General features: G+C 41.3%; 1 protein-coding gene across 1 annotated transcript in view; it reads left to right on the top strand.

Moving 5' to 3' along the window:
* Positions 1-23,480, top strand: part of rasa1 (RAS p21 protein activator 1) — a 65,718-nt gene extending 42,238 nt beyond the window's left edge. The window contains exons 14-25 of the mRNA XM_062972271.1: positions 2,822-2,979; positions 3,437-3,513; positions 5,842-6,014; positions 6,232-6,391; positions 6,576-6,718; positions 7,630-7,745; positions 8,938-9,024; positions 11,491-11,558; positions 12,413-12,501; positions 13,562-13,639; positions 15,110-15,244; positions 22,639-23,480. Coding sequence (XP_062828341.1) covers positions 2,822-2,979; positions 3,437-3,513; positions 5,842-6,014; positions 6,232-6,391; positions 6,576-6,718; positions 7,630-7,745; positions 8,938-9,024; positions 11,491-11,558; positions 12,413-12,501; positions 13,562-13,639; positions 15,110-15,244; positions 22,639-22,722 — 1,368 coding nt within the window. The 3' untranslated portion in view covers positions 22,723-23,480. The remainder of the gene's footprint in view (positions 1-2,821; positions 2,980-3,436; positions 3,514-5,841; positions 6,015-6,231; positions 6,392-6,575; positions 6,719-7,629; positions 7,746-8,937; positions 9,025-11,490; positions 11,559-12,412; positions 12,502-13,561; positions 13,640-15,109; positions 15,245-22,638) is intronic.
* The last annotated feature ends 1,865 nt before the right edge of the window (positions 23,481-25,345 follow it).

The following is a 25,345-nucleotide window of genomic DNA, read 5'->3' as shown; positions in this document are numbered from 1 at the left end:
TAGTAATTGTGTCTATGTTTTTATTATGGTTGTATGTTTCTTGTTCTGGTAACAATGTTTTGCCTATGATAGAAACCACCCTGAGTCCCTTGGGGAGATAGAGTGGTATACAAATAAAGTTTTATTATTTATTATTACATTTGGATAGCATAGGGAAGGGTTAATTGTGTTTGTTTTGCTGTCTGTGCCCCTGTTCAGAAGATTTCACTTCACTTTCTGTCCCTGTGATAATTAGATTTTGAAAAATGTGGCTTGTTGTGGAAACAAGGATTGGGGATAAAGCTTCAATGGAGACATCTTTTTCCCATGATAACTCTTTCAGGGGTGAATTTCCCTTCCAAGGGGCAGATTTCTCTCACTTCCTGTTCTCTCACACCCATTCTTAAATAAAAGTCATTTGTAAGTCGTATATTTGTGACTTGGGAACTGCCTGTACATTTAAGTGCAAGATGTAAATTTGATATTACATAGAACATCAGAGATGTTGTGCAGCCACATAAAAACATAGAATGTTTTGCTTGCACTACTAATAGACAATTGTTTAAAAACAATGTATATATAAATTAAACGCTTAAAGAATGTAGAATCAAAATATAAAATTTAGAAAACTGAAGATGTAATAACTAGTTAATTTTTAGAGTAAAAGTGGTTGCAAATTAATTGATTGATACAAATAACCCAATGAATACGTGTCTCAGATATTTACTAGAATAGTAAGATTATATGACTATTCATAACTAGAATATGAGCAGATATATTAAGATAACCTGTTCATGATGTACATTGTAAGTCACTGCCTTTCACATAAAATGTTACATAAGTGAAAAATAATTTGGTCTTGGTTTATTTACAGTATTTATATTTATTTACAGTATTTATATTCCACCCTTCTCACCCCGAAGGGGACTCGGGGCGGATCACATTGCACATATAAGGCAAACATTCAATACCATAACATAGAACAGAGACGGAGACAGACCCAAGCACGGGCGGGCCTTGAACTCATGACCTCTTGGTCAGAGTGATTTGTTGCAGCTGACTGCTAATCAGCCCGTGCCACAGCCCAGTTTCTAATAAGCTTTGTTGCAATTTAGGCGTACCACTTCAGACTGCATATAAGGGATCACATGACTGAATATCTTTCGAGAACTCATATTTTGGGAAAAGGTTAAACTTAGAAACTTAGCATAAAATATATGTTATGTAAAGCAGTGGTTTCCAATATTTTTACTGTTTAGAATCAGTTTCTATGGTGGAGCCCCTTAGCCCTCCCCTATGTCTTGTAGGTTAATGGTGTTCAGGGGGAAGGAAAAGGGTATAGATAGTAAGGGAATGTAAAGTAAAGAGCTATTTAAACAATTGCGCAATGTCCATGCAATGAAATTGTATTTTAAAAACTTTGAAATTTATCATAACATCTCAATTTATTCTTAACTGCCATAAATACAGCTGATATTGTCAAAACTTAGCAATACATAAACATTCTTCCAAAGTTCAATAAATCAAACCATTTGTATTACAACAGAACTAAAGTGCACTGTAGAAAAACAGTAGGCTAATTAAGACATAAAATAAAATAACATATACACATTTAATGAGACATGTATGGTTGTAATTTTTGCAGTGGGAAATGCAACTTTGCAAATTTCTGTTCAGAATGTAGTTTTCGTATTTTGATTCTACTCTTTGTTTCTTATTCTTTAATTCATTCGATTTTTATTTTATTTTCCTGGAGCGGCCGCAGAGCTCCTGGGAAGTGCAGGTTGGAACTGATTTAGAGAATTTCCTCCTGTACACAGAAGCAATACATCAAAAACAATGTGATCTCCTGTCAACAGTTTGGAGTTGTATAGTGCACTGCAGTCCATAAACTTATAAACAGTAAAGAAAAAAATACTATCGTTGTCCTTGTCCAGTTAACTTAATTTTATTTTAATCCACCTGACATGCTAGATTCAATTTTTAAAAGGACAGTCAAGTGTTTCCCATTGTCTTACCTTGATTCCCAAGATTGAACTGAAAATAAACACATTCACAATCTGAAATGTCAACAGCAGAAATTCAATTGTTAGTCTTAACTAGTTTAGATCCATTGACTCAATGAAAACTTGGTAAGTCAACACTTCATATTTTGGACACAGGTTAATATTTCTTGGTTATTTATTGGTACCTTATCGTGAGGCTGATAAATATTCTAATTTATAGTAATGTGTAATGTTACACATTTCTTTAAAAAGCAAACTTCACTGATGTTGGAATAATTCTCAGTTTGTTCTTAGTCAACAAATGTACATTTTCTTCTGAACTCCCTTTATTGTTTTCTTTTTTTCCCCCTCCCAACTTGAACTCTTTCCTTCCTTTCAGTATAGCTTTCTAGGGGATTTCCTCTTCTTGCTGGTGCTGCTGCTTCAGAATTTCTCTTTCCCCCCAATGTAGCTCTCATGCAGTGGATGTCATCCAAACTATTTCCAGGCTTTGCTTTACCAGGTGCAAGCTCATTTGCGTGACTGCACTGGTGACCAGTAAAAGAAGATTCATCACAGGATGTAAAGCTCTTTTTATTTTGGCAGCATTAAAATTTAAATGAGATGGTATTCTACCTTCTTTATCTCCTTACTAAAAAAGCAAACTGTAAAAGACTAAAGTCAATGCTGGATGCTGATTTGTTCTTTTTTAACTTCCTAATATTTTAGATTTATGTATTAGGATATATTTTTATATTTTACATGTGAGTACAGACCCCGTATGCCTTCATGGGGCAGGGAGAATGCCCCACTGTGTAAAGCAAAGTTTTAAAATGTATTTTGTATAATTTCTCTAGGTCAGCAGTCTTATACTACATGTGGAAGAAGCCCATACACTTCCAGCAAAGCATTTTACTAATCCTTACTGTAATATCTACCTAAATAGTGTACAGGTAGCAAAAACACATGTACGAGAAGGACAGAATCCTGTGTGGTCAGAAGAGTTTGTGTTTGAGTAAGTCTTGTGCTGTTATATTTTAAATGTATATGTTGTATCCTGTGGTGTCCATTGACCAGCAGAAAAGACATCACTGGAACAACTGATTACCTCTCACTCTTTTATTCCTCCTAAACAATCCTATATCTGTTCTTGGGGGAAGGACTCTAAAGTGAAGATTTGGAGGCATCAGGGGAGTGCAAGGAGGAGAATTCCTGTTTTGCAAGCAGAGGATTGCTCATATGACTTTAGATGTAGTCCTAAGAATGTAAATGATATCTCACTGATGTGTAAAAAAAAATTTTTAAAAGTGATTTCTGCCCCAAAAAGATACAGTTTGGGTTGGGTAATCACTGTTTCTGATTGTTTTTCATTTGTGGCTTTATGAGATGAAACTAAATACTGACTTCATTTTTTTAAAAAAAATTCTATTGTCATTCAATTATGAATCAGATTTTTCTGTATTTTTTCTTAGTGATCTTTCATCTGATATCAATAGATTTGAAATCAGTCTTAGTAACAAAACGAAGAAGAGTAAAGACCCAGATATATGTAAGTTGTGTACCTTTGAAATGAACTAAAAAAAGCTCAAGTAATAGCACCATAATCCTTTTTTACAGGTCTTTCAGAATTGACAGCTACACCATGAGTTTTAAAAAAGGCTGTTCTTCTTTCATAAAACCTGGAAGCTTCTGATCTCATTTGCATATCCAAATATTCCAGAACCCAAAACAATCCAAAATCTGAAATACTTCTGCTCCCAAGCATTTTAGATAAGGGATACCTAAACCTGTAGATATAAAATCCCATATGTAAATAACAGAGTTGATGAAAATCAATGACTTTCTGGCTTGCACTATCAGACAAACAATTTTACTTTAGCATTCTTCTTAGGTTCTGGTTCATAGCCCTTGTGTGCCCTCCCTCATTTTTTGAGAGGGCAAGAGAAGACATGAATGTCTATTTTCTATTCTACTGAATAGCTGTTTGAATTCAGTACAATAGCAAGTGATAGTAAAACTATCAAGACACATAACCATGTTTCCTGAGTTTAAAATGAAGTCTCATATATGTCTTGCTGTGGATAGAACAGAATGAAATATTTTCTGTTTTTTTTCTTCTTGTATAAACATTTTAATGTACCGTATATACTCGAGTATAAGCCGTCCCGAATATAAGCCGAGACACCTAATCTTACCACAAAAAACTAGGAAAACTCATTACTTGAGTATAAGCCGAGGGTGGGAAATGCAGCAGCTACTGGTAAATTTCAAAATAAAAATAGATACCAATAAAATTACATTGAGGCATCTGTAAGTTAAATGTTTTTGAATATTTACATAAAACTCTAATATAAGACTGTCCAAATCTGATTGAATCTTTATTGTGGAGGTCGAAAGAGTATGGTTTCTCTGAAGTATACAACTCTGGGACAGAGGCCACCTCAAACAAATGGATTCTACAGAAATGCAGAATGGAATTGAAAGCATGCCAATGAGATAATGATTGCAATTATTAATTATTGTGAATTATTGCTCATACTTTCTCCCAGTCTGGGACTCCAGGTTTACAGGAGATAAAATAGATACAGCTTTTTTACATTATGCAAAAGTTTAAAATATAACTGAAATAAAATAAAATACAGAACATTAGAAGGAAGAACAACAAATATAGGAAGCACAGTACATGAAAGGTCTTTTTTCCTGTACAATCAGCCCCCCAAGTCCTGATGAAACAAAAGGATCTTCACTTGTTTACAAAAAAAAATAGCAAGGAAGACACCCAGCTCTACCTTTCTGGGGTGTTTCAGAGCAATTACTGAGAAGCCCCTCACCCCTATTTCAGGATGCTGGGGATAGAAAGAAGAGTATTCCAAATCACTATTCTAACCTTCAATGTCAATATGCTTATGTATCCTTCCAATAATCAACATAGTTTATTTTAATTATACATTTTGCGGGAAATGCTGTGTGTATATAAATAAGGAAAAGTGAGAAAGGCTGGCAAGGGAATGGGGTGGGAATCGCATCGATGTGTGCATGCATTGAAAGCAAAAGCAAGGGAAGCGCAAGTGGCGAGACAAACAGGAAGCTGCTGATCTGCAATGAAACCCAGTTGCAGGAGCGCTCTTGGATTCCTGCTCATCTCGAAAACTTTTGCTGTTTTCGCCGCGTGCACTTGCGGCGAGACAAGCAGGAATCCAAGAGTACTGCAACTGGATTTCATTGCAGATCAGCAGCTTCCTGCCTGCCCCGCCTCGTGTGTGTGCGCACACATGGTAAAAGCAGGAGCAAGGGGGGCGCGTGCGGGTAGAAGAGGGAGGCGGAGGCCTCACACGTCTCCCTAAATCTTCCTTTTGGCAGGCGCATACTCGCATATCTCCCTGCTCCTCTTCCTGCACGCGTGAAAAACATCCATAGCAATGCAAGAGGCACGTAAGAGGGGTGAGCCAAAGCCTGCAATCTCTTCCCTTTTGGTGGCCTTTTGAATCCTATGGGAAAGGCTGGCGTTCCTTCCCCAGACTCCCTGCCAGGCTTTGCTGCCTTCTTCAAGTACATCTACATTGCCAGTTTTACAGCGATTGAACTGCCGTGAGTGCTGGGTTGGTGTGCAGAGAGGTGAGGGTCCTGGTGGGGGCTTAAACAAGGGCTTTTTTCAGCCCCACGCCTTTCTGCCTGGACCCTCTCTTGAGTATAAGCCAAGGGGGACTTTTTCAGCCTTTAAAAAGGGCTGAAAAACTCTGCTTATATTCGAGTATATACGGTAATAGTTAATTACAGTACTGGAGCTAAACAAATAATAGATATTGGTTAATATTAGTTAATTGGCGTGTACTTGTGTTAGGAGACTAATACGTTTCTGATTTTTTTCTCTTGTAAGTGTTTATGCGATGTCAGTTGAGCCGACTTCAGAAAGGACAGGCGACAGATGAGTGGTTTCAGCTCAGTTCACACATACCTCTGAAAGGCATTGAACCAGGCTCTTTACGTGTCCGAGCACGGTATTCAATGGAGAAAATAATGCCAGAAGAGGAATACAGTGAGTTTAAAGAGGTATTGAACTATGGCATTTTAAATACACATTGGAAGCCTCTTAAAATAAATTTTAGACTTGCTTGTGAGCACATGGAGGGCAGGTTTTTCAAAAATCTTTGAAATCCTCCATAATCTTTCGTATCTGTCATTAATTTGAACATAGCTTTTATGTGTGGTGTCCAGGAATATTTTGATAATGATTGTCAGTTTAGGATTTTGCCATCTCTGTTTTCAGTTGGTACTGCAGAAAGAGCTGCATGTGGTTTATGCCTTGTCACGTGTGTGTGGACAAGATCGAACGCTGCTGGCTAGCATTTTACTGAAAATTTTTCTCCATGAAAAACTGGAGGCATTATTACTGCGAACACTAAATGACAGAGAAATATGTGTGGAAGGTACAGTATGAATATATTAATTTAGATTACTGAAAGTAATTTTCCAGGCCATTCTCTCCTTCCATTTCAAGTGCCAATATACATTTCCTTCTAGAACGTCATTTTTGCTATTAGCCACCCTTAAATGTAAAATTTTCAAATTTAATTTTCAAATCCAGTTTATGAATACATTGTCTTTGTTCAGATGAAGCCACTACCTTATTCCGGGCCACGACACTGGCAAGTACACTTATGGAGCAGTATATGAAAGCCACAGCCACACGCTTCGTTCACCATGCTCTGAAAGATTCTATTTTAAAGATAATGGATAGCAAGCAATCTTGTGAGGTGAGAATATGTGTTAATGATATCATGAACATTTCCATTTGTAAAGTGGAGCAATGAAAGCTGAGCAAATTGCCATTTTTTGTAACATGCATTTACTGCATTTTCTTCAAAGCACGTTAAAGGATCACATAAGCTACCCAATCAGTTCAAAAGGCTTCATGACAGAACAGTTTTAATCTGGATTCCCTTTTAAAATATCCGGGATTACACTGGTTCAAAATTGGGTTGTTGAGATTTTTTGGTGTATCTTCTCAGTTTGTTTAGTATATTGTTTTTGAAAATTACAAATATTACTTGAAATAGTTCATAGGTAATGCACTTTAAGGGCCAGCATTTCAGAAACATGCATGCTTTTGAGTTCTCCATAACTCATAATCTTGGGTTCTGTAGAATCAGGCTACATGAGTTAAAAGAGAGAGACAAAAAAAGAACAGAGAAGAAAAAAAGTCCAGAAATTTGACTAGATCACTGTTTACATTTGTTTTGCTGTTTACATGCTTTCAGGCCAACTCCGATTTATAGCAACCATATTATAGAATTTGCTTGCAAGGGTTTATTCTGAAAAGGTTTGCCATTATCTTCCTCTAAGTGTGATGTAGCCAAGTTCTTCCCTGTTAATGAATAGAATTCAAATCCTGGTCTTCAGTAGTATTGCTCCAAAACCCAAATCCATATACTGGCTCTGATACTGTTTCTAGAGTTTACTAGGTATCACACGCGTGTCACACTACTTTGGAGGGGCTTTGAGAACATCAAATGAACCATTTCATCAGAATTTTGTGATGCTGAGATCAAGAATCCAGTGTGCTGACAACGTCTGTAGTCTTAAAGATGTATATTTATTTTGAACAAAATGCTGGCTTATGTATTGAACATAAATTCTCTTTAATTTTTATTGATTCTTTTTCTAGTTAAATCCGTCAAAATTAGAAAAAAATGATGATGTAAATACAAATTTAGCACATCTTCTGAGCATCCTTTCAGAGCTGGTGGAGAAAATATTTATGGCTGCAGAAATACTACCCCCGTAAGTTCATTATCAATGTCTAAATATAGAATATTTACAATAATTCTATTTGTTTTTGGAAGTACACTTTGTATTCAGCTTTCATTTTAATATATTTATTTTTAAAACAAACTTTATTTTTGACTAAACATTTTTTCAATATCCTTAATGCGCACATTTAAAAATATTGTCCAGAATTCTAGTCTTGGATCAGTAAATTAACATCCATGTTAGATCCAGAATTTCATTCCATTTCTCAGAAATCTACGGATAGTCGAAAGTAGATGAAGATTTTTTTCCCGTTAACCTTGAAAGTAAACTTGAAGGGAGACATAGATTTCCTCCTTTCCAGTTCATCTAGCAGAGAAGCTCATGAGATCAAAAAGCATGTCACTGCACTGTCAATTATTTGAATGATAATTAAACTGTATCTGGCCTGCTACTATGTTGGAAGCTGGCCTGAGTCCCCATGGGGAGATAGGACAGTGTACAAATGAAGTTGTTGTTACTAAGTTATTGTTAATACCATATTGTTTTTTTGACCCTACTTTTCCACTTAGAGAGCTAGTTTACTGTTTTTCTTTGAAATACGGTAAATATTCAAAAAGCTTTAACCTACTGTTGCCTCAAAATAATTTCATTGAGATCTATTTTAATTTTGAAATTTACCAGTAGCTCCTGTATTTTCCACCCTCGGCTTATACTCGAGTCAATAAATTTTCCCAGTTTTTGTGGTAAAATTAGGTGCCTCGGTTTATATTAGGGTCGGCTTATACTCGAGTATATACTGTACATTGGATGTCAGTTCTTTTGGTTCAACAATTGCCTGTTGGATGAAGCTGGTAAACAGAACTTGGTTGTATTGCATAGCCCAACAACTTAGATTTGACCTGTATTATTTCTTGAAACAAACTTTCATGGAGCATTATAAAAATGAATACACAGTTTAATATCTGAAGAGAGCTGTTGTGTTTCTTTGAAGACTTGACCTTTCTATTAGGTGTCTTTATTTTTAGTGCTTTACTTCTACGTAACACTTAGTCCATCTTTTCTTTCTAATTCAAAATACTCACTTGATTTTATAGATGAAATGTGAACTACCTGAAAGTATAATTTTGAAATTAATTTCCTGAATCGCTGCTAACTAAGAGACATAGAATACTCTAAAAATTTAGATGTGTACATTAATGTTCTTACTTACATTTTTTTACAGGACATTGAGATATATTTATGGTTGTTTACAAAAGTCTGTTCAAAATAAGTGGCCAGCCAACACAACCATGAGAACAAGAGTAGTTAGGTAAGGCTTTGTTATCTTTCCATTAGAACTTTAGATTTCGAAATTCGGTATATACAACAATTGAATATAAGTGAATTTGATCACCAGTTATTTTACAAAAATCCGTTTAGATTATATAGTTGTGTGTGTGTATATGTCAAGACACAGACTCCTCTTAAAGTTCCACACGCACAAATAGTGTTAACAAACGTTTATTAAATTAGAAGTTAATCTCAAAAAACACAACTTCAGTGTTATAAACAAAAGGAAGTAGTTTCAGCAACAAAAGGCACTAAAATAGGAGTAGAGAGATAATCCGGATTATCTAGCCAGATAATCCAGTTTAAACACAGTCAAAACGTTCCAGAAAACAAACGCCACGCAACACTGTGGCACAGAGAGAGTCAAAAGAGCTAACTGCTCTAAAAACAAAGCCAGAAACCGCTGGGGATGTCCAAAGCCATTGTCGAGAAGCAAACTGGAGTCAAGAGCCAAAAACGCCAAATGGAACCCCAAAGCAGGGAGTGCGGGAGCGAGCGATGTCGTCACCAGGAAACAAACCGGAGTCGAAGAGCCAGAAGAGCCAAACGGAACGCCAAACGAGGTGGCAAAGCAGAGAACACTATAGCGGGAGCAAGCAAAGTCGTCACCAGGAAACAGACCGGAGTCGAAGAGCCAGGAATACCAAACGGATTGCCAGAGCAGGAAACGCTGAAGTGGGAGCAAGCGAAGTCGTCGCCAAGGAACTGACCGGAGTCGAAGAGCCAGGAATGCCAATCCAGGAAGTAGACCAGACACAGGAACACACAAAGCTGTACAGCCAGGACCCAAGGAGACAGGCAGCGACAAAGCAACGTCCCAAGAAACACCTTGCCTTCTGCAAGGCAACAATTCTCCAAACTCCACTTTTAACTTACTCATCAGAGTCTGATCCTGATGAGACCTCCCCCCTCTCCTTATTCCTTGCAGCTGATCTTGATCTTGTTAGAGGGCCTCGCCCCTCATCTCTCCAGTCCCTCCATCTCCGTTCAAGACTTATATCTCCCCATGTCCCAGAAGTATGAGAGGCTTGCCAATCCCCTGATGCAGCTCCATGAGCTGGCTCATCATCCACACTTACTTGAGTCCAATCAGCATTCTCCATCTCACTCCCAAACCCATCATCCCCAGAAAAACCCTCAAACATTTCATCTTCCGTGGGAGCCATAAGTATTTCCCGGATCTTCTTTCTTTCCCTCTCCCCATCAGACTCTTGCTCCCAAGTTGACCTTTTAATCCCTCTACTCTCTGTCAACTCATCATCCTCTAGCATCTCCTCTTCCCCACAAGAGAATCCTTCAAACGTTTCATCCTCAGAGGGTGCCATAAGTATTTCACAAATCCTTTTCACTTGCTGTTCTTCATCAGACACCTGTTCCCTGTTATCCCCTTTTCTCCTACTAGCAGTAGTACCAGAGCTGCCCCTTGACCCAACTACAACAGTGTATGTGCCTTCAAGTTGCCTGACAACTTGTTTTAATTTATTTTTATTCCACTTTTCTCCTTATTTAGGGACAATAGTAACCCCATGAATATCATAGGATTTTCTCAGGCCAGTAAATTTCAGAAGTGGTTTTGCAAATTATTTTGTCTGAAATACACACTTTTAAACCTGGTATTACTTGGTGTTCTCCCATCCAAGTACTAATCAGCACTAGCTTTGACTCCTCTTATTTTCCAAGAAAAAGAACGAATGGCCTTCACAAAGCCAGCAGAGAGAAAAAAATGACAATAGTTTTTACTCAGAATAGAATTGGAATTGTGATACTGCAACAGGCAAAGCTCTGTTTCTGATAAGAGTTTAATCTGTGTGTGTGTCTTGAAGTTAGGCAGAGAATGTTCAAGATGTCATTTTGCAAATTCCTACCTCAGAAATATAGCATACAGAATCTGGTCTCATCCGAGTACTAACCAGGGCTGACCCAGTTTAGCTTCCAAAATCAGAAAGATTCTGATTCCTGTAGAATACTTAACCCAAGGCTGGCTTAGCCCCACTAAAACATGAAGTCTGAAGCATGGCTCATCAGAAGTAATTAGAGATGAGCAAGCTCATACGGAAGATTGTTACAATGAGCAGGCACTATCAATTTTTAGAAAATTTGCTAGGCATATAACTATATAACATGTACAATAATTCATCTTAGCATTCAAACATAACTACTTAGTAAAACAATCTGTATTTTCTACATCCTTGGAACTGCTGTGATCATCCTGCCAAATAGTAAATAGAAATTTAACACACTCAGGTGCAAGTAGACAATGAAATGCTCATCTGTGTCTGTCATATTTTGGAGTTGAAAATGAGATACTGTTGAGTTTTATAACCATCTTGTAAGGACACACTTAGGATCTTTGTGGATTTTTTTCCAAACTTATTGTGTTCTAAAGACATATTTTGAGGAATATTTTTCATGTTTAGATAAAAAGTTCTTATTTTTCTCTTTTCAGTGGTTTTGTTTTTCTTCGACTAATTTGTCCTGCCATTCTGAATCCAAGAATGTTTAATATCATCTCAGGTAAGTACTTTAGAACAGGGCTAACTGTCCCTGGCAAGCTGTCAGGAAAGAAAGAAAGAATTGTCCCCAGTGGGGACAAATAGAATGCTAGTCCCTTGCTGTCTCCCTGCCCTTTCCCACCCCCAATGACATAGCTGAGAATCACTGCTTTGGGCAGTATTGAGATAATCATACATGACTGAGAAAATACTTTCTTATTGGTTTGGAGGGGGGGATTGTCTGTTGTCAATATAGCATAATTAAATTCATTGGAAGGGCAGTTACAGAAGTATAATGATCTTGTATTGATGGGTTGCATGGTGAACTGGGCCTTAGACAACCCAGCAACTATGCTTCAGCTTCTACTGCTAAACCTCCCTTAGGCTTTTTTGTGCAGCTATAGTGACTTTATTTTTTTTAAACTAGCTTCATATAGTTTTGTTCAATAAAACTATCATGCTAATTCAATGTAATGTAGTGAATGTATCAGAGGAATGTGCAAGCACCCAAATACATCAGTCCTGTTATTTTTTAACTAGTTTGAAAATTATTAGATGGGCCATTGTATGCTTATGCTTTCTTAAATGTCTATATGGGGTTCTTTACTCCAGTTCTTCAAAAAGAAACTGCTCATATGTTTTCTATTGCAAGAAAGGAAATGCTCTGGTTTGGTAAGGCTTCCTGCCCCCCAGTCAGCTAAGAGTGCACCATTTAATGGAATAGGGAAGCTTGCTTTTGCTTAGGAGGGAGGAAAGAACCTTGCTGTTTAGCTCTATGCCTATGCCCTTAGTTGGCCTGGCAGCTAATCTAGTTATCAGCCAGTGTACTTACTGTACTGTCACAACATGAGTTGTAATTTTCAAACTCTATCTCAGATTCTCCTTCTCCTACTGCTGCAAGAACACTGACGCTGGTCGCCAAGTCTGTGCAGAATCTAGCAAATTTAGTTGAGTTTGGGGCAAAGGTAAACACAAAACTAACCATAAGTGAAATCCTTTCTGTGTGTGTGTGTGTATACATATATATATATATGGTGGAGCTAATGTCCATGCTCATTTAATAATGGATTTTACTTGTTTGAATTCTTAATACATTTTTATTGTGTTTAAATTATGTACTGATTTGATCAATAAACATCTTGTGATAGAATAGCAGGATAAAATATGTAAACAAATAAATGTGGACATAACTCTTGCCCTCTCACTGACTGTAGAAGAGCCACCATCACCAGAGAACAAAAGAGCATATATGTAGAGGAGTTTAGCATTCATGCTTTGAAAGAATAACTGAACCAAACCATAACTTTGAAAAACCTCACCTCAGATTTTACACAATATTGTGCAAATTGCACATACACACAAACTTCCATTCTGGAATTCAAAAGAAGAAAAGTCAAAGGAGACAGAACTGTAACTTGGTTGCTTTTTCAAACTTGATTATTACAGTTGGCTTTCTCTGAGTCTTCCTTGAATATTATTAACTAGATAGGCTCAAATATGCATATCTTGCCCTAATGAGTAATGGATAGCAGCATGTACTAAATGTGTTTTATGTTTTCTGCACTGACTTTTTGATCTTACACAGTATGGAAATCTCCCATCTTAAGAACATTATCTGTCCATGTGAACGCACTTACCAGTTGAAGTCCAGTCACTTGGACCTCTGTTGGACGCCATTCTTCCTATATATAAAGTTTAAACGGCAAATCTAATCTCAAAACATTGAATCTTCTTAGAAGACATTAGCAAGATGTCAATATTCTTGTGATTTTCAAACAGCTCTAACACGTTCACTTCTCTAAACCTTTAGTTTTTTTCTCAGTAGTAATTTAATCTCATGACAATCTTTTATTTGTGTTTAAAAATTGTTTTGATTATACAGTACTTGTCTTCTGCAAGACTGCAGTAAGAAAGAAGTTTAAAATACTGTATTTATAATAGGGTATAAATAAAATCCAGGAATAAAAACCTTTCCTAGGTATATGTAGAATGAATAAGGTAGTAACTCTGTAATTTGAATTTTAGGAGCCCTATATGGAAGGTGTAAATCCTTTTATCAAGAGTAACAAACATCGAATGATCATGTTTTTGGATGAACTTGGGGTAAGAAGATTGATTCCCACCGTCTTCTCTACTTTATGCTCTACATACTCACTTCAGAAATTACAGAATGTTCTTTAAAATTGTTTTTTGTAGCTCTGCCTGTAACCAATACTTCCAGATGCCATGTAGTGCTCTGAGGTATATTTTGAGATGCAGCTGATCTAGGCCTAATCGAAACTGTTAGCCCTAGTTGAAGTTAAACTCTCTGAATCGATATTTACTTTAGTTTTCATGAAAAATGTAGCAGTTGATGCAGTTGATCCCCCCCCCCCCTCGTTGGGACTGCAGTTGAATGTATGACCTACCGACTTATCTTTAAGGGAAGGTATGAAGAATTTTTTTTTTGAGGGAGGAGGCACAAAAGCCAAATTCTGGGTAACCATGCTGGAGATTCTATGCCAGTAGATGGGCACTTTACTACTGCTTCAGTCTACCTGCCCAGATTCTATTCACATACTCAATCATATATTATTCCTGCACAATTCTTCTTCAAAGTTTTTCCCATGCCACATTAAGTCCTTTTAAAGCAAAATAGCAGCAAAGAATTGTGGGTCTTTAAATGAGTGGGTCATTGCTTTGAACAGATAGCACACCAACAGAGTTGCTTTAAGCTACATACACAGAATCTACTCTAGTAATAATTTGTAAATAAGTATGAAAAACAAAACTATGGCCCATCAATTGGAAACACTCTATACATTCCAGCCCCCAAAGTAATCTCAAGATCAATTTCTCATGCAAGCAAGGTAATGCTCAAAATTCCTCAACAAAGACCATCTGTGGAGCAGGAAATGGCAGATGTTCAAATTGGGTTGAGAAAAGGGAGAGGATTAGGGGACATAATTGCAAACAGATTGGATAATGAAATGTACTAAAGATTTTCAGGGGGGAAAAGATTTGTCTCTGCTTTATAGATTATAACAAAGCTTTTGGTTATGTAGATCATGAAAAACTATGGACTGCTCTGAAAGGACTCATAACAGTGATCCCTTGTATCTCCCTTCTTGAGGATTGGAATGTATAGTGAGTGTTTGCAATCAGTGGGCCATAGTCTCGTTTCCTATTGTGAAAGATCTTAGTTAAAACTGTAGTAGATTTTGTGTCAGTAGTTTGGGTTTACTCCTGGACACAGCTCTGAAACTGGAGGCCCAGGGTTCTGTAGTGGTAAGGAGAGCTTTTGTCTATTTAAGCTTGTGTGCCAACGGTACCCATTCCTTAAAATGCTGGATCTGGACATAGTGATACATGCCTTATTATTGATTAGTGTAATGCACTGCCCTTGTATTCAAAACTTTATCATTTAGGCTTTTATGTTTCCTGTACACAAGGGAAACATTCTCTGTATGAGTAGATACTGCAGATTGTGGTGGTAGGTTTTGCTTGCTGGAATTGGTGAGAATAAATATGCCATGCTTTCTTTTTTACTGTTCTCACAACAGTTCTGAACTTTTTTAACTTTTTGTGTTAAAGAATGTACCTGAACTTCCAGACACTACAGAGCCTTCTAGAACTGACTTGTCACGTGATCTAGCAGCCCTTCATGAAATCTGTGTAGCACATTCTGATGAGCTGCGAACACTGAGTAATGAACGAGGGGCAATGCAGGTAAGAGCTGTTCTCAAAAATGGGCTTTCCTTCATTTCATTTAGGCACTAATTACAAACATGGGGAACAAGCTAAGCACAATTTTCTGTTCTCATAATTTATGTTTAAAGAACCAATTTCTTAGTAACATAGAAATGTATGAAAGTGAATGATAGCAGAACATAGATAACTCTACCTCTATGAACTGTAAAAGGTGAATTGGTGCCTTCTGTTCTACCTTTAGTTTAATATGGGGCTCTTTCAGATTTGAAACAAAACATATTCAGAATCTACTTAAGAAAGTTTGTTCAGAGGGCTCTTTAAATATTGCAGATTGCTCCTGGCCCATGTTTTCTGTGTTCCAAATAGCAGAACAATCTGGTACTTGATAAATCTGAAGTGCTTTCATAGTATGACACATTTTAGCATATAAAAGTATCAAAATCAAATTCTTAAAAGAGTGAGATTCATATGGATTGTCAAGCCATCTCACCCTAACTCATCATTAAACTAGGTTAGTAAAATACTATTTCCCTCAGGCTGTGTTTTGTCAGTTGTAACATTCACAGATTTGTGAATGAATAAATTGACTTAGATAATAGTTCCTTTTATATATGTAATGGATCCTTTCACATACTAAAACAACACTGTAGTTAGAGGCAATCAAATGAATAAATTGAAGAAAGCCAAATATTAAATGTTTACCTAATTGCAAATTGTTAATATACTTTAAAAATGGTTAAATCAGTGGAGCTAATTACTTTCTGATACATGAGACACAGTAGGTCTGTTCACACAATAAAATAAACTAAGGACCTACAACTCTGGCTTGCATGAACAATATGTTAGCTCACTCTGCTTATTTGTTTCTGCTTCCAGTGAGAGCAGATAAACAGAATACAATAGTTTTGCTCAACAGTTGATTTATTGCAAATTCTAGCAACAGTCAGCTTCCCTTCATCAGATTGTTGATACAGAATAAACCAGAGAAGGGGAATGATTGGTTGCATATAACAATATAACAGAAATCAGAGATCCACCATTTTTCAACTGCTTGGCACAGTAAGCAGAGTGACTTAGTAATACAGCTTTCTGCTTATTATTGACAAGCCAGGTTACCTACAGAACCCCATATGTAATTACCTGGAGGGCTTTATATTACCCATTTTTCTTCGTGTACTCTGTGAATGCACACTAATGGAGAGGCTGCGCCTGCGCAGGTCCCAACGGAAACTCTTCCCAAGCTGAAGTTTAAATTTTGGCGGTAGCCACGCCCCTCCGTCCCCGGAGGGCATATAAGGCAGCCCTTGGCGTCTGCTCTCCAGTTCCTTTTTTTCCGCCGCAAGGTTCACTTCGGATTCTCATGTCTACGACTCGCTTCAAGCGCTGCACTCAGTGTGCCGCTAAAATTCCTGACTCCGACGGCCACGCCAAGTGCCTCTACTGCCTCGGAGAAGCACATGTCGTCGGTACCTGCCGTTTCTGCCTGGCCCTAACGGCCCAGGCTCGAAAAAATAGAGCCGCGAGGCTTAGAGCGGCGCTCTACGAAAAATCGCTCGCTCCTGAACCCGCTCCGTCGACTTCGGGCACGAAGTCGCCGCTTAACCCGGAATCGATGTCGTCTTCAGCGGCTAAAGCCCCTTCGGTCTCGTCTAAGGCGTCCAGAGCCTCCAGGTCGTCCAAGGCCGCTAAACCACCGTGCACTCTCACCACGGCCACGGTGTCGACACGTTCTGGTCGGGTCGGTCCTTCCTCGACGTCGAGCTCGGTAGCTTCCGTTTCCTCGGCTCGATCCCAGCTCGGGGCTCCTCCATCGACCTCCGCGATGAAGATCGCCTTTAAAAGGGCTCATGAGGAAGCTCGTCGGACCCAATCCGACTCAGCAATGATCCCTCCCACACCGGGTAAATCCCTGAGGGTTCCATCAAAACAACCGCTCGCTAAGAAGAGGGCAACCCAACGCTCTTCCTCTTCTGCCTCCTCCAAGATGGATGTCCCTTCTTCGGCAACTTCTTCTAGAAGGTCTTCTCCGATCGCTCCCGCTCAGCGACCTCGCCAGCCTTCTCCTCACCAACTCTCGGACGGCGAGTTGCAGGACTCACCCCACCACTCCACTCAGACAGTGGTCAGGGTCCCATCTCCTCGACCTGCTGCTTCTCATCGTTCATCTCGTCAGCAGCTTTTTCCCCCGACCTCGACACCGGAACGGGGTAGACAAACCACTCGCCTGGCTCGAGCGGTCCAGGCTTCGGCCTCCAAACAAACTCGGCTGCAGATAGCTCCTGCTCTTGAGGCGGTGCCGCCACCAGAGACTGTGTTGTCATCTCCCCCCCAGTCCCCTCAAGGGGCTGGGGACGATGAGATAGAGATTGATCGCCCGGATTCTGCTCTCTCGGCCTCGGTGGTATCCTTAGGCCTCGATCTCTCTCCTCCCCATGATGCCTATGAGGTGGATCCTCCTTCGCCTACCGACAACATTCGGGCTTTCTCCGAGCAAATGATTAGAATGGCTGATGCCCTGGGTTTAGAAATTAAACAGACTTCCAAAGCAGTAACTGACCCGGTTTTCAAACGGGTCCAAGCCCAGGCCCCTCCAGCCACGCTGTTGCCGTTCTTACCCTATCTCCTCGATGTTATCCAATCTTCGTGGAAAACCCCCTCCTCGATCCCTCCTACCTCGAAGAGAATCGAGTCTTGGTATCGTACGGATGACGACACCTTAGAATGGCTTAAACACCACCCCGACCCGAATTCCATGGTCGTGAAGGCCTCTCAGTCCTCCGGTCGTGAATCCACTACCCCTGCAGACAGAGAGGGTAAAAGGTTCGACGCGGTCGGCAGAAAGCTCTACTCCGGAGCCCTTCTACTTTGTCGAATGGCGAACTATGGGGCCTGTATGGGGGCATACCAGCAGATCCTCTGGGAAAAAGCTCAGCCCTTCTTCGCGAAGTTGTCCGACGAAGACCGGTCGGTCATGTCCACCCTCCAACAAGAGGCCGATTCGTTAGCGCATCATCAAATCCAGATGGCTAAGCATACGGGCGACACGGCCGGCAAGATGATCGCCCACGCCATTGCCATTCGCCGCCACGCCTGGCTGAGATCTTCCGGCTTATCTTCTTCCTCGAGGCAGGTCATCGAGGACCTCCCCTTCGACGCCATGGGCCTCTTTAATGCTGGCACCGATGACAAGCTTAAAACCAACCATGACTTTAAAGTTCTAGCCACTAAATGCGGCGATCAACCCCAGGCTCACCGCACCAAGTGGTTTCCTCAACGCTTTCGACGCTTCCCGCCTCCTTCTTACCGCCAGCAATCTTTCAGACGTCCCTCGGTATCAAACAACCAAAATCGCCATCAGCCCCGTCGGGCCGCACAACCTCAAAGACAGCGCGGCCGGGCCACCCCCACCGCTGGTCAACCTATCCGGCGTTCCTGACGCCATCTCTCCTTCCAAAGACTCTTTCTCCGGTACCGATGTCGTTCTCACTCCTCCACACCCCTCTCCTCCACCAAATCAACCTCATGGTCTCTTTATAGACCGCCTGGCTCCCTTCTTTCACCGGTGGAAATCTATTACTTCAGATGCCTGGGTTCTAAAAATTGTCCAAGAAGGCTATGCCTTAGAATTCGAAGAACTCCCTCCCACCGGTCAGGTCCTTCTCTCCAACCCCTCTCAAGAAATTCTCGCAGAGGTCGACGCTCTCCTCGCCAAAGGGGCTATTCGGCCTTCTCCATCGGCACAGGACCCTCAAAGCTTCTTCTCCAGGTACTTTACGGTCCCGAAGAGGGGTGGGGGCCTCCGCCCAATTCTAGACTTGCGCATGCTCAATGTCTTCATACGCCCAACCAAGTTCAGGATGGTCTCCATCGCCTCCATCCTCCCGATGCTTCAGCGCGGAGACTACTTCGTGTCTATAGACCTCCGAGACGCCTATTTCCACGTGGCGATTCGAGAAAACCACAGGCGCTTCCTCTCTTTCAAGGTCCTCGACCAAACCTACCAGTTCACCGTTTTGCCCTTTGGCCTCGCTACCGCCCCAAGGGTCTTTACCAAAGTCGTCGCTGTCGTGGCTGCCCACCTCCGGCTCCAGGGGATCACAGTTTTTCCCTATCTAGACGACTGGCTTCTGGTCGGATCCGACCCTGTCCTACTCCGTCGACACGTCGACTACACCCTCTCTCTTCTAGATTCTCTCGGTCTCCAGCTAAACCACGAAAAATCTCACCTCATCCCGTCGAACAAGATCCGCTTCATCGGCGCCCTGTTCGACTCAATCGCTCAGACTGTCTCGCTCCCGCTCGACAGGTTTCTAGCTCTCCGTCATCAAATCATCTTCTGCGAGACCCACCGAAGAGTTCGGGCTCGATCCATTCAAATACTGCTGGGCCACATGGCCTCCACAGTCCTCACGACCCCGTTCGCCAGGCTCCGTCTCCGGTCCCTACAGAGGTGGTTCATAGATGTTTTCAAGCCATTTCGCCACCCCAACTCGAGGTTTCTCTCGATCCCGCCTCATGTTCGTCGGTCGCTTCTCTGGTGGAAGTCCCTCTCCAACGTCTGCAGGGGTCTTCCGTTTCACTCGGTTCCTCCCTCGATCACCATAACCACAGACTCATCCAATTTCGGCTGGGGAGCCCACATGAAGGGCCTCACTGTTCGGGGCCTCTGGTCTCCCTCCGAGAAGGCCAATCACATAAACTTTCTCGAACTCCTTGCTATCTTCAAGGCTCTGAAAGCCTTCTCCCGCCTGATCTCCCAAAGATCTGTCCTCGTACAGTCAGACAACACAGTAGCAGTATTCTACATCAACAAACAGGGCGGCACGGGCTCAAGGAAGCTGATGCTTCTCTCCTCCCAACTGTGGCATTGGTGCATAGCCCACAACATCCAAATCTCGGCGACTCACCTTCCCGGGATCCACAACGACTTGGCAGATGCCCTCAGCAGAATGACGACTTCCTCCCACGAGTGGATGCTCGACCCCGAGACTCTTCTTTCTCTCTTTCTCAAATGGGGTTTCCCCACCCTAGACCTCTTCGCTTCTCCCCAGAACGCTCAGCTGCCTCGGTACGGGGCAAGACTTCTCCCGTCCTCCTCTCCAGGCTGCCTGGGAGACGCCTTCCTTCTGGACTGGTCGGCGGAACCAATCTATCTCTTTCCGCCTTTTCCTCTGATACCGAAGGTCCTCCAGAGGCTCCGATCGGTACCGATGTCGGCGATCCTGATAGCGCCAGCCTGGCCTCGTCAACCGTGGTTCCCGGCTCTTCTTCATCTTTCCAAGGCGACCTTCTTCACTCTGCCTCTCCTACCACACCTCTTATCCAGAGAAAACGGCCAGATTCTGCATCCGGATCTCCCCTCTCTACATCTCACTGCTTGGAGGATTCTCGCCTGACCTCCCTCCCGCAGAACTTACAAGAGGTCCTCCGCGCAGCTCACAAGCCGGCTACAACCAGGGCCTACACTTATAAAGTCTCTCGCTTTCGTTCCTTTCTTCGCTCCCGAGGGATCACTGCTTTCCCAACCTCGATACCGATTGTGCTGGACTTCCTTATGTCTCTAGCAGAACAAAAGCTTTCTCTTGCCTCTATGAAATCTTACCTGGCCGCTCTATCATGGTGCTTTCAGCAGCATGGTAGACCATCATTGTTTTCCGATCACCTCGTCAAGACCTTCTTAAAAGGATACAACAACATCTGCCCACCGGCCCAACCTCCTACCCCAGGCTGGAACCTCGAGCTTGTCCTTTCCCAGCTCACTGCTTCTCCCTTTGAACCTTTGGCCTCGACCGACCTACGTCTCCTTTCTTGGAAAGTTGCCTTCTTGGTGGCCATAACCTCAGCGCGCAGACCCTCGGAGCTGGCGGCCCTTCGGGTCGATGAACCCTACCTCCGCTTTCATCACGACCGCGCCGTTCTCCGTCCGGACATCACCTTCCTTCCCAAGGTGGTCTCTGCTTTTCACCTTAACCAGGACATTGTCCTTCCCGCTTTCTTCCCAGACCCCTCGTCTCCCCTTGAGCGGAGACTGCACCTCCTTGATGTGCGTAGAGCACTTCTGTTCTACCGAGACCGTACTAAGGACATTCGAAAGACCCCAAAACTTTTTGTGGCCCATGCCCCAGATAAACTGGGCAATCCTATTTCTTCTCAAAGACTCTCACACTGGATTGCTCAGGCCATTGAACTGGCCTATGAACTAGCCAAAAGACCTCCTCCCCCGTCGGTCCGCCCGCGTTCGACGAGAGGTCTCTCCACGTCGACTGCCTTCCTAAGGGGCATTTCCCTGGACTCCATCTGCAAGGCAGCGATCTGGTCTAACCCCCTTACATTTGTGTCTCACTACAGGTTAGACCAAAAGACTTTGAAGGATGCCGCCTTTGCTAGGGCGGTTTTATCCTCATGCTTGTCCTAACCTTCTGCATTTATGACTTCTATGTGGGTGCCTTTTCTCATGCGACCCTCTTGTTGTTTTTTCCTGTTTGATACATGTTTGCACTACTCTCCTGATGATCCGTGCCTTATTGCTATTGCCTTCCCCCTTAGGGGAATGATGTTTTCCTGTTTTTCACATGTGCTCTTAAAGGGTTATATCATGCCTGACCGAACTGCCTTCGGTGTTTGGCGTGTGTTTGATGCAATACCTTAATGGGTCCTTGGACCAGGGTTTCTTTGATGTTTTCATGTTTAATAAACATATGTTTGGACAGTTTTCTCGTTGTCAGGGTTTGCTTAGCCCGCCTCCGAGACCTAAGCTTGCTAGTCTCCATTAGTGTGCATTCACAGAGTACACGAAGAAAAAGGACAGGTTGCTTACCTGTAACCATGTTTCTTCGAGTGTACTCTGTGAATTCACACAAGCCCGCCCTTCCTTCCCCTCTGGCAAACCCTCTTCCTTTCTCGTTGCCTTTGCGGCGTAGGAACTGGAGAGCAGACGCCAAGGGCTGCCTTATATGCCCTCCGGGGACGGAGGGGCGTGGCTACCGCCAAAATTTAAACTTCAGCTTGGGAAGAGTTTCCGTTGGGACCTGCGCAGGCGCAGCCTCTCCATTAGTGTGAATTCACAGAGTACACTCGAAGAAACATGGTTACAGGTAAGCAACCTGTCCTTCTCTAGTCACAGTCCAAATTATTCCAAAGACTCAGTGATTTGATCCTTTCACATGACTAAAAATCATGTGGCCCTTATGTAATTGAGCTGCAACTCCCACCCCTCTAGTAATTCTTATCAATGGTACGATTGGATCGAAGCTATAATAAAACCTTATTTAAAGCACCAGGTGTTCCATACCTCTGTTTTAAAGTTGCACAAAAAGCTGTGTACATCTGAGGCTCAGGAGCACTGTAGTATGTTAATTGATCAATAGAAGAAAATCTTTGCTAATACCTTAATTATATACCCTTTTTAACAGCATGTGTTGAAAAAGCTGCTGGCAATTACAGAACTGCTTCAACAAAAGCAAAATCAGTATTCTGTGTCTAACAGCATCAGGTAGCAGCTTTCTGCTTGATCCAGCATGTTCAGTACGACAACTTTCACGATATCACTTACTCTTTGCTCTTGCCAAAAATAGAACACACATTTCACGTTTCCAGTGATGTGTGAACTATGCAAAACACAAAAACAAAAACAAAGATCCTGTTGGTGACTGAACATACCAGCAGCTTTAAGCTATCTGTGCAGGACACTTGCACTTTCTTCCACTTGGAACCAATTTTCACAACCTCTCTGAGCCTTGGTGTGTACTTCACCTTCCACAAAGAAGATGCTGTGACTGTCTCTTGAACTTTCAATTTGTTTCAAGAACTCCAATTGCCAAAGTCTTGCTGTCTTTTGGGGAAAAATACAGCCAATTGCCAAGGAAGTGTTTTGACAGCAAAGTATAACTGGATAGAACACACTTTACTGTAATTTGATCAGTTACAACTATATTAGGACTGTTCCGCTACCTTGAAATATATTTACAGCTTCCAGAATTTGATAGGAAATCTTTGCTGTACACTTTTTATACCATTTGATTTCTCTTGTTTAGAGTTGTACTGAAATAATATGCATATTGGGTTTTGTCAGCTTTTTTAAAGAAAATGGTGCCACTTATTGTTTTGAATGATGTTTCCCATCAAGGACTGTATATTCAGATAAATCAGTGCTTTTTGTAAAATGTTTACAACGGTAAATAATTTGAATTCATATTAAGTTTATTGATTATTGTATCGGGCATGCATGCACTCATTAAACACTTTTGTAGCATAACCCTTTTCTTGCCTCTTGCCTCACATTTTAATTCCGGAGGAGGGTGGGATGGATGCAGATCATTAATTAAGGAAGACTATTCTTGGTCTGCATTTTTTTTTGCATGTTTGGATATTGATCTACTCTGGCCTGCTCTGCCTCTTGTCAGTAAGAAGCAGATACTGCGTAGAAGCGGCGCAGACGAGGCTGGTTATTTCTTCCTTAAAAGAGAAACCAGTCTTCTGTAAAGATTAAACCTGTTGGAATATGTGGATAGAGTTCTGAAGGACCACATCAACCAACTTTTCCACAACCTGTCGCTTTCCTGGATAAAAGGCCACCCAAGTACAAACAATCCTAAGTAACTCAAAAAAATTAACTCAGGATGACCATCTACCCTTAATATATGTATGGGAATGCGTATATCAGTAGTACATTAAACTCTGTCTGACATGTGTTTGTAGTACCAAGAAATAAGCTAAACATTTCTACTCTTGAGCACAAAGATCTAAAGAGAATGTTGGCCGTATGTAGTTACAAAGCTCCTGTCAACAGAAACCCTGTTCAAATTGAGTCACTATTCTAATCACTGTAATTATGTTTTAATTCTTTCACCAATAAGTTCTAAACTGCTTTACCACTGAAATGCTCTGGGAACATCCACTAGAGGCCAAGGTTTGCAACAAGGCAAAAAAGCAACTAACTAGGTCTGCAGTATACTGTAACCAGGAAATGTTCTGTTGACAGCATTTGGGGACTGGATAGTCTTGCTTTTTCTTAGCTGCAAATGTGATGTTATCTTTATTTGGGAAAAATACCGTCTTACCCAAAATACTGCAAGCAACATCAGTCTTTTAACTGAATATATAATAAAAGTACAGCATTTGGATAAAGGAGATAAGGATAGAGCTTTCAAATACGTTCCACAGTTCACATTTAGCCGGGCTGGGGAAAATTGTCAGGTGGTAGCATCAACACTTTTGTTGCCTATGTCCCTAAACCAGTAAAAGACACAATAAAGTGTAGTGGTGGACAGAAAATTAAAAAATAAGCCTTACTTTGATGGTTCCTGCAAGATTAGTGGCAGTTAGTCCTAAGCAACCCCTCCTTCTGCAGCAAAGGAAGCAGCATATATGCAGTTATTTCCATACTAGAACATTTATCACCATCTCAGATCTCTTCTAGAAGCAAAGATCTGAAAGAGTTCTCCCTTTAGTGCCCCTTCTAAATTCATGGGGCTTATTTAAGAAGGGGAATTCCACCCCAACTTGCAGGAGCATCTAACCAGGTTAAAAGTTCAATTTACTGGCTATGATTATAAATGAAATAGAATTTTGAACCAGTTGGTTAGATGGCAAACTTGAAAGTGTGTGTCAGCTGAAAATTTCACTACACCTCACATATATCATAGATAGCAGGAATGGAAAGATGGAAAGCCAAATAATTTCAGACTCTGCTTGTGATCTGACCATTGTCCGTGGGGGGCAGTAGCTGATGTATCTCAAACAGGCACTTACCTGTTTTCTGTCCACCTCCTAGCCAAGGCACTTTTCATTTGAGTTCTGTGACTGTTGAGAAGCGTATTTCTTTACCCATGGCAGTCTGGACCCCAAATGAAAGGTTCAGTCCTCTTGTGCAAGACAAGGCAAAAGGAATGTATTACGAAGGTGAGAAGGGAAATCAATCCTTTCATCCATACCTCACAACCTCTGAGGATGCCTGCCATAGATGTGGGCGAAACGTCAGGAGAGAATACTTCTGGAACATGGCCACACAGCCCGAAAGACATACAACAACCCTGTGATCCCGGCCATGAAAGCCTTCGACAACAAATCCTTTCATTCTTGGCTCTGTTCAGCAGTTATTTAGCCTGGCCCTTGGTGACG

Source organism: Anolis carolinensis, chromosome 2, assembly GCF_035594765.1.
Source record: "Anolis carolinensis isolate JA03-04 chromosome 2, rAnoCar3.1.pri, whole genome shotgun sequence".
Lineage (NCBI taxonomy): Eukaryota > Metazoa > Chordata > Lepidosauria > Squamata > Dactyloidae > Anolis > Anolis carolinensis.
The sequence above is the reverse complement of the archived record's forward strand: the minus strand, read 5'-3'. Positions and strand labels throughout refer to the sequence as shown.